Below are 12,739 nucleotides of genomic sequence, written 5' to 3'. Positions count from 1 at the left end.
ACGTTATCCCTACAGACAAAAATCAGAGGATACAACTGACGATTTACTATAAAACCAGAAAAACGGCCAGCCTACTCATGAGAAACTCTCCAGACACGAAACAGAACGCTTTAAAAGAGACTAACGTAGTCTATGCCTTCAAATGCCCACTTGGGGACTGTAAGCTCCAAAAAACCCAGTATATAGGCAAGACAACAACATCTCTTTCTAGGCGTTTAACGATGCATAAACAACAGGGCTCCATTAAGGAACATATAATCTCTTCCCATAACCAAACCATCGCCAGAGAAATCCTAGTAAACAACACAGAAATCATCGATAGATACAGCGATAGCAGGCGGCTTGACGTTTGCGAGGCACTACACATCAAGAAGTCAACACCAGCAATCAACAGCCAATTATTGCACAACTATATTCTACCCACCTCAAGACTCCGCTCCAATATAGAAGCATCAAGAAATATGGACCAATAGGCTTTCTACAAACACTTCTATTCAATATCCATTGTTTCGTGTTCTGTCTTGTGTTGATACTTTTAATACCCTATTAATATCCTCTAATGCCACATCATCCTTCCCACCTCACTCAAATGTAATGCCACATCACCCTTCCCACCTCACTCAAATGTAGATATAAAATCAGGGAAATGCAAGTTCTAATCAGTTGTGTATTTGTGAAGTCTTTGAAAATGTAATAAGTTTTACGAAACGCGCCCGTGTCGCGTCAGACTAGAAATAAAAATGAATTTTGGAGAAGTGATTTTTGATTTACCTCCAACAGTGAAGCATAATGTACGAAAGATTGAGAAAATTCGTGTTAGAATTATTAATCTTACTTTTTCGGTCATATTTAATAAAATATATATATGTATATATATATATATATATATATATATATATATATATATATATATATATATATATATATATATATATATATATATATATTTATATTTATATCATATTTAAAATACCTGATATCAATGACAAGCAATAATTTTATTATATAATCTTGATTATCCTCAGATATACCGTTACAGAGCTTGTTAGTTGTGCCCACATCCTCCACACATCCACACCACATCTGTACAACATCCACCACACATCCACACCACATCTGTACAACATCCACCACACATCCACACCACATCTGTACAACATCCACCACACATCCACACCACATCTGTACAACATCCACCACACATCCACCCCACATTCAAACATCCAAACTCGGGTGCTCTGGAATGATTCCCGCTGGAGACCTTTCTACCCTGACAAGCAATATGTGCACAGAAAACTATGTTATACTCCTCAGTGCATATACTCCGAGTATAATGCAATACAGCTGGCCTGCATGTCTTTATATCCTGCTCATGAGAGTGTCATTCATGAGGTGTTATTGCATGAGACAGGCCTCGTTTTGCTCGATATTACAGTGGAACTTCTGTGATTCATTTTCTTTGTAGAAATGTACATATTTATAAGTCAAGAAAATGGGAACACTAACGTGACTGTTTTCGTGTTTCGTTACAGCTGTGACAAGTCTAAACCAAAGAGAAAAAGGGGGATATTAAAAGTCTGTGCCGTGATTGGTCAAGGGAAATCATTTAACCAATCAGCAAATTGCAACTGTGAGACATTGCAAGAGCCTATGATTCCGATTGGCTTTCGGAAGCTCATTTGACTTCCACCGTGAATAAGATCCAAGCCACGTTTTCTGTCTTAGAGGAAATCTCCTGAAATTCCCCTGATGTTACACAGGAAATGTTTGGAAAGAAAAACACAGAATTCTGGAGCTGTTTACGAGAGGTTGTGATATAACTTAAGGAGATTTACAAACTGTAAAGAAAAGCGTTGTTTAGTATGAGTTTCCTCAATGTGAAGAGCCACATGTGAGGAAAGGATGTGAGATTATATTTTGATATTTTTTTTTTTATATTTAAACCACTAAGTGAAATTAAGATAGAGATTCTTGAATGAATTCGTAGCCTAATAAATAGTCAGAGTAGATCTCAGAGTAAATAAAATAACATTACAGTTTATAAACAATAATATGTTGAGACATTTTATTATTTCTTAGGTTAATCTTATTAAGGAAACCTGGGGCCAGATTCACGAAGCAGTTACGCAAGCACTTACGAACCTGTACATCTTTCGTCAATCTTTGGCGGCTTTGTTTACAATTATTAAACAGTTAATGAGCTCCGAAGCACCAGGAGGCTGTTTATAACAATAACAACAGTTGACTGGCATGTTTTCATGCTTGTAAACTGTTTAATAAATGTAACCAAAGCCGTCAAAGATTGAGGAAAGATGAACACGTCGTAAGTGCTGGCGTAACTGCTTCGTGAATCTGGCCCCTGTTGACTATAGTCAACTAACGGTTGATAAACATACGTTCTAAACAAAACAGGAACACTTCTATGAATGATATTATACGGAGAGCGTGAATACATGCATAGGAATACAAATCTACAATCAATCAATCTATCAATAGCCCGTAATTCTTACTGAAAAACAATTAAAACCATGCATTCCATACATGGACAAACGCGTACACCTTTATGATGACACGTTTACATAAATGTAACCCCTAATCATCCAAGCATTGAAAATATGCGTATGATTTCTCATTCAATTCCACTATAAACAGTTAAAATACATATTTAACATGCAGACGAGGAGTCACAATAACGTGGCTAAATTATGTTGACCAGACCACACACTAGAAGGCGAAGGGACGACGACGTTTCGGTCCGTCCTGGACCATTCTCAAGTCGATTGTCTATTTTAAGATTTATACACATTTAAACATTTTTTAACTCAACCACATGACATAATTACATAAACACCTGAGCTCTTGCACCAACAGGTGACGTCCGATATCAAGAAACTTAAAAACAGTATTTCTAAAACGCTTCTGAAAAATTTACCTAAATATCCACCTTCTGATTTCCAGCTAGGGCTCAAGGGGTCGTTTGACCCATCAGACGATACAACTGCTAGGGCTCAAGGGGTCGTTTGACCCATCAGACGACACAACTGCTAGGGCTCAAGGGGTCGTTTGACCCATCAGACGATACAACTGCTAGGGCTCAAGGGGTCGTTTGACCCATCAGACGATACAACTGCTAGGGCTCAAGGGGTCGTTTGACCCATCAGACGATACAACTGGTGGTCCATATTCGTCCCGAGCAGTTCAGATATTGTAGTCGTTTCATGGTACACATCACAAGGGAGGAGCTGTGGCTCCTGGTCGCTGCCTGAGCATCGAGAGGCAGGAGCAACGTACCAGACTGATCGGGTATTCAGGAAGGAGAGACAGGTAATAATTGCGCTGGGCGAGCAGGGAGGAGTATTGGTAAACAAAGGGGGCAGACAGACAGGCATGGAGAGAGGTAGCAGTGTGTTAATGTATTGTAGAGTCGAGGTAAAACACCATTCCACAATACCTTCAAAAGTAGCTGTTGCCTTGACACAGAATACATACACATTATACATACACAGGAATACATACACATTATACATACACAGGAATACATACACATTATACATACACAGGAATACATACACATTATACATACACAGGAATACATATACATTATACATACACAGGAATACATACACATTATACATACACACGAATACATACACATTATACATAAAAAACTTGTAGGATTAGCCACAGTCAAAATCATTCTGGACGTACGGTCCTAATAACCTTGAACTAATTTCATTATATTTTATAATACTCGTCAAAAAGTCCTCTTTTGATGGCCTTAATTAACAAATAATTTCAGTGAGTGCAGGCGATGAGACACAATAACGTGGCTAAAGTAAGTTGACCAGACCACACACTAGAAGGTGAAGGGACGACGACGTTTCGGTCCGTTCTGGACCATTCTCAAGTCGATTGAAAATGGTCCAGGACGGACCGAAACGTCGTCGTCGTCCCTTGACCTTCTAGTGTGTGGTCTGGTCAATTTCAGTAAGTGCTTCGTTCGAACACCAGTCGGACCATCCCTTCCCCTCACATACCTACAGCTTGACTGACTCAGAGACTCTGCTGACTCCATACGTGTTATCTTCCTTTATCTGTTCGCATACAGATAACGTGTGTGTGTGTGTGTGTCTCATCCTGATGATATTGTCTCATCTACGTGCCCGTGGATGAGACAATATGGATGATCGTTGAGAAAGTTTACCGTATCAGGTTAGCACTGTGGCTGCCATCCAACAATGCATTTAATTTTTATGAGAAAATTCCTTGTTTACCGGCAGCTAAATCTTTACCTTTTCAACTGGACTATTAATGATTGTTTCTTGTAGGTACCTGACAAGGAATGTTACTGTGTAATGCTACTGTGTAATGCTACTGTGTAATACTACTGTGTAATGCTACTGTGTAATACTGCTGTGTAATGCTACTGTGTAATGTTACTGTGTAATGCTACTGTGTAATGCTACTGTGTAATGCTACTGTGTAATGCTACTATGTAATGCTACTGTGTAATACTACTATGTAATGCTACTGCGTAATGTTACTGTGTAATGCTACTGTGTAATACTACTGTGTAATGCTACTGTGTAATGCTACTATGTAATGCTACTGTGTAATACTACTGTGTAATGCTACTATGTAATGCTACTGTGTAATGCTACTGTGTAATACTACTGTGTAATGCTACTAATGCTTACGAAGGGTTCGAGCAATATTCCTTGATAAGCTTTGCTTGATAGATGGGAAGTTTAACCTTCTAGGAAATCAATGAGGGTTCACACCCTTAAGTCTATCCCAAGATAACTGACAACCGATCACTTGTTGACACATCAACCAGGCTCCAAATGGATGCAGAATGATAGAAGATATCAACAGAGTGGAGCAGACGCTTATCAACATCGGATACTTTATAATATATAACGAAAAGGTCATCAAAAGAAAGATAAGCTGCTCTGTTGGAATAGAGGAGAGTTGTGGAGAGTTACTCTAACAACAAAGTTACTCCAATAAATAACACCATAATCTATATGAACTTCTTGTCAACAAAGCACAGAACGGAGGAAAATGTATTAAAAACATTCTCGAGAGAACACATCCACAAGGGCCGTGACGAGGATTCGAACCTGCGTCCGGGAGCATCCCAGACACATGTAATGATGTAAGGGCGAAGAGGGAGAACGGCCTATTGACATAGCTCGGGTGCATGGGGAGGGGGGTTGTGTAAAATCCTGGTTTGTGCCTCGGAGAGGCTGCGGGATCCAGTATGTTTAGAAGAACTTAGGTTTCAACTCTTTTAACCCTGTCGTAGCTCAGTCGATTAAGGCAGCGTCTGGGATGCTCCCGGACGCAGGTTCGAATCCTCGTCACGGCCCTTGTGGATTTGTTCATTTGATGCATCACGTTAGTGTGATCTCTGTGTGTGTGATTACCGAGAGAAATGTAAGCTCTATGCTTGAAGCACATCCGTGTATCCTTCAGGAATCTAAATAGAAGATTTTACAGGATATTTTGCACTTCTCGCGGCCAACCAGTTCTCAAATATATATATATATATATATATATATATATATATATATATATATATATATATATATATATATATATATATATATATATATATATATATATACCCCCTGAGGAGAAATCAACCTGAAACTTTCATAGCACATTTTGAGGAATTCTGAAGGTTTGCTGCTAGACTCATTTTAACTGAGAGGGCTGAGGTAGGTTGATAAGCTGAGAAAACATGACCTCACATTGCTTTTCTCTCTTAACACACCACTGTGTTAACACTATCTACCCCCTACGTAGAAGTGGTGGTGGTTTAGGCTAGTTAAAAGCGTACCAATAAATGTGTTACAACCGATTAATGATCACTGGCTTCAGTAGGCCAAGTTAATGAGGCAAAAACCATATCACATTTACCCTTGATATATAAGATCAGGCTGCTGAAAACCCGAAAAAAAGGAGCCATGATCTTGACATAAATGATTCTGTAAGGCAAAATATTCATGTTTTGCTTGAACATGTTAATGACCAGATAATATGGGTGGTAACTAGTTACTCAAGATAAGATATATACGAACTGAATAAAACATTGCTATCGTGTAAGAATATTTAGCAACTAGAATGAGCTTAACAAAGAGGTAGTTAAGGCTAATTCCCTTCATAGTTTCATGGGATCATATAATGGAAAGGAAGTCGGAAGTCATTGCAGTTTGTGATTGAAAGACGTGGCCCAGGAGCTGAATCTCTCTATGTAAGCCCATGTAGATGAGTACCTATAGATAGCAACAGAAACACATTCACAAACCTCATTCTGCATCCCATCTTTCTGTGTCGCATTCTTTAATACCCCATCGTTCTGCGTCTCATTCTTTAATACCCCATCTTTCTGCGTCGCATTCTTTAATATCCCATCGTTCTGCGTCTCATGATTTTGCGTCCCATCTTTCTGAGTCCCAGCATTCTGTGCCACCTCACATTCTGCCTCACCAGATACATATGAGAATACATATATACATACACCTGCCTCACCGTATGATGCACTGCTTCATACGGTGATTCATAATGGCGGAGTCTCCTCATTTGTGTGCTTTATGAGGGAATGAGGGAAGAGAATATATTCCCTCATTCTGCGACCCCTTCAAACTGCGAGCCTCCCACGCTAAACCTGGCCCTACAGATGATCCCCCAGGGTATATAAAAACAATCACCTCACGTGTGCTCCTTGCTTACGGGCTCACCATAGCCCGTGCTACATGGACACTTCGTTCTGAGTAGCTAAATCTAAAACAACAACGTGTGCTCCTATCACAGGTAACGAAAGGTAAACACACCTGTCCAAACTCACCTGTCGACCAGCTAATCAAGCCACCACTCATTATACAATGTAAGTAAACACCGTTTTCTTTTTCTGTTTGCCCACAAACTATCACTTAGGCCAAGATATCGAACTCTAGATGATGGCACACAAAGATATTCAGTGGCACGGTGCCATGGCTCTAGGGAAGGTGTGAGGAGGGAAGGATTTAAAAGTTAAAAAGATTCCAAGATTATAATGATAGGTTCCACTACTTATAAGAGGGTTTCCAGATATATGTAAAAGGGATGTTAGATAGGAGGAGAGAGCGATAACGAGAGAGAGAGAGAAAAGTCGATAGCTATGTTGGGTGAATGAATAAGTGTGTGTGCGAGTGAGTGAGTGCGTGAGTGAGTGAGTGAGTGAGTGAGTGAGTGAGTGAGTGAGTGAGTGAGTGAGTGAGTGAGTGAGTGAGTGAGTGAGTGAGTGAGTGAGTGAGTGAATGAGTGAGTGAGTGAGTGAGTGAGTGAGTGAGTGAGTGAGTGAGTGAGTGAGTGAGTGAGTGAGTGAGTGAGTGAGTGAGTGAGTGAGTGAGTGAGTGAGTGAGTGAGTGAGTGAGTGAGTGAGTGACTGGCTGACTGACTGAGGAGAGAGACAATTGATCTAGCTTCAAAGACTGCAGCAGGTGGTCCTGTGAAATGGGTGACTTTGGGAAAGATTGTACTGTGAGTGAGAATAAGCGTGATAAAGTGAATGAGAATGAGTGCAATGGAGTGAATGAAAGTGAGTGTGATGGGGGGTGTTTGAGTGAGATTGAGTGAAGGACTCCACCCCTCAATCTCTGCATTGTTTGGTTGAGAACTAAAGCACCCACACTTGAGTGTAGACGGGTTATTCGTAAAAAAACCCGGTTGTGGCACCAGCTGTGGTCACCAGACTTTCCGAGTTGTCTCATTATAAGAGTCTTACGTTGAATAGCCTCCTGGCTATTAGGCTCCTGGCTCCGTTGAATAGGTCCTGGCATGACCCAGTGGGATAACATGCGCTTCTGACATTCACTAGGACGCTGGTTGGAATCCCCCACACTGTTCCAACTGATTTTATTTATAATAATAATAATAATTACGTGCTTTCTGCTTCATTCTGATGTGTTGCATTTATTTATATAACTTAACACGTGCAACATGAAGGGGTCAAAGGTCAATATCCAGGTTCAATATATAACTGCAATCATTGCAATATCATTGCAATGTTCTTACTGATTTCCAAATTAACATTAATAGTCAAATTTACTGTTCTGTCTCCATCATATGGCACAATTTTGCTGCCACTAGGTACACTGGGACTTCTGTGTTATCTCCCTCACACTCCTCTTCCCCCCAAACATTACTTGAAAACTAAATAAAATATTTCTCCTTTTTCCCAGCAATGTTGATTGTATGATATCACAGAAGTGGCAGCCGGTGCCCAGCAAGAAGGAGTAATGGCTTGGAGTCTCTGAAGATGAGGATTGAGTCTTTCGCCACTGATAAGACGCATCCTTAAAGTAGTAGGGATGAATCTTACCCATAGTCAACACTAAGATTTTGGATATTTATGTCAACTCTTATTTAGAAATTCTACTTCTATTTATCTGAAAGTCCTTACGACTATGTTTTCTTTGGATATCTGGCTGTGTTATCCTCACTCCTTGCTTTTTTCTTCTGGAGACATGGAGGAAATCCTGAAAGGGCTTCACTGTCCCTTCAGGATTAATTATGTATTTGGATTTCAGACATTTTTTCCCCTCAATTTCACTCTATACCTTGAGTGTCTTTGTTTAACTGGAAAGACCAGTCTTTGAAGTATCGTTGGGATTAACTATTGTTTCTCTCACAAACGAGAGATATTCAGTTATAATCAAAGTTCTTCAGATCCTGTCAACTCTAAGCTTATTTCAAAGGCCAAAGGTTATCTTTAGGTTATCTTGAGATGATTTCGGGGCTTTTTAGTGTCCTCCACCCCCAGGAAGCAGCTCGTGACAGCTGACTAACACCCAGGTACCTATTTTACTGCTAGGTAACAGGGGCATAGAGTGAAAGAAACACTGTCCATTGTTTCTCGCCGGCGCCTGGGATCGAACCCAGGACCATAAGATTACAAGTCCAGCGTGCTGTCCGCTCGGCCGACCGGCTCCCAAACTCCTTCAAAGTTTCCTCCCAAAGGTTACTTCAGATTAATCACAATTTCTACAATAAATCCTGTTAAACACGCATACATTAACGCGAGTTTTATTGACCAATAAAACGTAAAAATATGTTGTTGTTAAAGCCCTGGTGAGTCTCTTTCACAGTAGTTACATTCAGGCTAATAAAGCCTGGTTCACAGTAGTTACATTCAGGCTAATAAAGCCTAGTTCACAGTAGTTACATTCAGGCTAATAAAGCCTAGTTCACAGTAGTTACATTCAGGCTAATAAAGCCTGGTTCACAGTAGTTACATTCAGGCTAATAAAGCCTGGTTCACAGTAGTTACATTCAGGCTAATAAAGCCTAGTTCACAGTAGTTACATTCAGGCTAATAAAGCCTAGTTCACAGTAGTTATATTCAGGCTAATAAAGCCTAGTTCACAGTAGTTACATTCAGGCTAATAAAGCCTGGTTCACAGTAGTTACATTCAGGCTAATAAAGCCTGGTTCACAGTAGTTACATTCAGGCTAATAAAGCCTAGTTCACAGTAGTTACATTCAGGCTAATAAAGCCTGGTTCACAGTAGTTACATTCAGGCTAATAAAGCCTGGTTCACAGTAGTTACATTCAGGCTAATAAAGCCTAGTTCACAGTAGTTACATTCAGGCTAATAAAGCCTAGTTCACAGTAGTTATATTCAGGCTAATAAAGCCTAGTTCACAGTAGTTACATTCAGGCTAATAAAGCCTGGTTCACAGTAGTTACATTCAGGCTAATAAAGCCTAGTTCACAGTAGTTACATTCAGGCTAATAAAGCCTAGTTCACAGTAGTTATATTCAGGCTAATAAAGCCTAGTTCACAGTAGTTACATTCAGGCTAATAAAGCCTGGTTCACAGTAGTTACATTCAGGCTAATAAAGCCTAGTTCACAGTAGTTACATTCAAGCTAATAAAGCATAGTTCCCAGTAGTTACATTCAAGCTAATAAAGCATAGTTCACAGTAGTTACATTCAGGCTAATAAAGCCTAGTTCACAGTAGTTACATTCAAGCTAATAAAGCCTAGTTCACAGTAGTTACATTCAAGCTAATAAAGCATAGTTCACAGTAGTTAAAGGCATGCCAATAAAATCTAGTTCACAGTAGCTAATTGCAGGCCAACAAAGCCTAGTTCACTGTACTAAATGCAGGCCAATAAAGCCTTGTTCACTGTACTAAATGCAGGCACTAAAACTGAAAAAAAATAATGAGAAACATTACAGTCTAGTCCAGCCACTAAGGTGGTGTCAAGCGTGAGAGATGAGCATTAAAATCCCGCGCAATAGAGAGGTTAATTGGGTAGTATGTCTTAATTAACCAGTCAGGCAATTTCCTGTGATTTCTTATATAACATGAAAGTTTGTAAAGTATCTTATGTGAAGTTGAGGTGGAAAATTACCATCTCGTGGGACCAGGACAGTTGCCTCGTTCACAAGTTGTTGGGGTTGGGAGGCTGGCTGCTTCCTCTCAAACTGTTGGGGTTGGGAGGCTGGCTGCTTCAGTTCAGAGGTGAACGCGTATTGCTGCGTTCTTGTTACCATCCCGACGTGGAAGAGCTGGGGTATGAATATGGAAATGCGTTTTAAACCATTATTTGTAACCGAGGCACAGAACATCTTACATGTGACACACACGCACACACACACACACACACACACACACACACACACACACACACACACACACACACACACACACACACACACACACACACACACACACATATATATATATGCGAACAAGCCTGAATGGTCACCAGGACAATATGCAACTGAAAACTCACACCCCAGAAGTGACTCGAACCCATACTCCCAGGAGCAACGCAACTGGTATGTACAAGACGCCTTAATCCACTTGACGCCTGGATTAAGGCGTCTTGTACATACCAGTTGCGTTGCTCCTGGGAGTATGGGTTCGAGTCACTTCTGGGGTGTGAGTTTTCAGTTGCATATTGTCCTGGGGACCATTCAGGCTTGTTCGCATTTGTGTTCCTCACGTGTGCCCCAAAGAATGAGGTGATTTGGTAAAATGCTATGCCCAAGATTACTATCCGAGTGCCGGCGGTGGGGTGGTTCAAATAGCCTCGGCTATCACCTCATTATGTCCGGTCGTGATGGTCAAGTGGATTAAGGCGTCTTGTACATACCAGTTGCGTTGCTCCTGGGAGTATGGGTTCGAGTCACTTCTGGGGTGTGAGTTTTCAGTTACATATATATATATATATATATATATATATATATATATATATATATATATATATATAACTTCAGTTGCATATTGTCCTGGGGACCATTCAGGCTTGTTCGCATATATATATATATATATATATATATATATATATATATATATATATATATATATATATATATATATATATATATATATATATATATATATATGTACCAAGATCACAAATGTCTCACCAGCAAAACATCGCTACCTGCCCAATACATCACATGTACCATCCATATCATCACATAATGAATTTTTCTTTCATACCCCTTTTCAATGATTTTTTTAAACCAGACTTCGTTAGAACTCTCATCAGAATCCCATCAGAAAGCTATTTTTTTCGGGAAACATTCTCTCTGGAATATTAAAATATTACCAGTTGTGTTGTGGAGGGTGTCAAAAGTCCTCATAGTATCCCCCCCCCCCCTTTTACGATAGTCGCGAAACTTATAATATTGGCGCGGGGGCTCCTGTGTCCGTTAACTCAGGAGGTCGTTATAGGTGAGTGACGGCCGCTGTATCCCTGCCAGCTCTCAAGCTTAATTCAGAAAGTCCTATACTGATAATGAAACAGGTGAAACAGGTTGAAACAGGTTCCGGAAGAACCTGTTTCAACCAGAAAGAAAAGTGTAATTCCTTAACTTGCAAACAATTTATCACTTGACTATGGATAATTTCTTAGCATAGGATTTTCTCATGGACACTTCACGTTAGGGTGATTATTCTGTATATTAATAAACGATATTATCCTGGTTTTATCCCAAATATTCGTGGCGAGGTGTTCGGGAAATTCTACAAGAATACAAGGAGCTACAGGAATACAAGGAGCTACAGGAATACAAGGAGCTACAGGAATACAAGGAGCTACAGGAATACAAGGAGCTACAGGAATACAAGGAGCTACAAGAATACAAGGAGCTACAGGAATACAAGGAGCTACAGGAATACAAGGAGCTACAGGAATACAAGGAGCTACAAGAATACAAGGAGCTACAGGAATACAAGGAGCTACAGGAATACAAGGAGCTACAGGAATACAAGGAGCTACAGGAATACAAGGAGCTACAGGAATACAAGGAGCTACAGGAATACAAGGAGCTACAGGAATACAAGGAGCTACAGGAATACAAGGAGCTACAGGAATACAAGGAGCTACAGGAATACAACAGGAATACAAGAATGTATTTAATTAATCAGTCGGGACTATATAACCCGCCAAACACACATTGAAACTACGACGTTGGTACAACGTTCGAACAACTTTTAACACCACCTAACCAGTTATAACAACCAATATAGCAAGTTGTAACAACGTTCTAATACGTCACAAACACGTTAACCCAAGATGTAACAACTTTATTACACCTTGTAACAAGCGGAAAATAGAGACAGTTTCGGTTTGTGTTTCCACGGTATAGTGTTGTTCCTGTTGCATAGAGCACAGAGCTGTCGTGGGGTCGTAATATTGAAGAAAGAGAGATAAAACTCGTGCTTGGC

General features: G+C 40.0%; 1 protein-coding gene across 1 annotated transcript; it reads left to right on the top strand.

Moving 5' to 3' along the window:
* The first annotated feature begins 7,500 nt into the window (after window positions 1-7,500).
* On the top strand, window positions 7,501-12,472 carry LOC138364683 (meiosis-specific nuclear structural protein 1-like). The gene is made up of 2 exons (XM_069324660.1): window positions 7,501-7,585; window positions 12,021-12,472. Exons 1-2 carry the CDS (start codon window positions 7,501-7,503, stop codon window positions 12,470-12,472), a joined length of 537 nt encoding a protein of 178 aa, XP_069180761.1.
* The last annotated feature ends 267 nt before the right edge of the window (window positions 12,473-12,739 follow it).

This window comes from Procambarus clarkii, chromosome 14, assembly GCF_040958095.1.
Source record: "Procambarus clarkii isolate CNS0578487 chromosome 14, FALCON_Pclarkii_2.0, whole genome shotgun sequence".
In the NCBI taxonomy this organism is placed as follows: Eukaryota; Metazoa; Arthropoda; class Malacostraca; order Decapoda; family Cambaridae; genus Procambarus; species Procambarus clarkii.
Note: the sequence above shows the minus strand (reverse complement) of the source record. Positions and strands in the feature narration are given on the sequence as shown.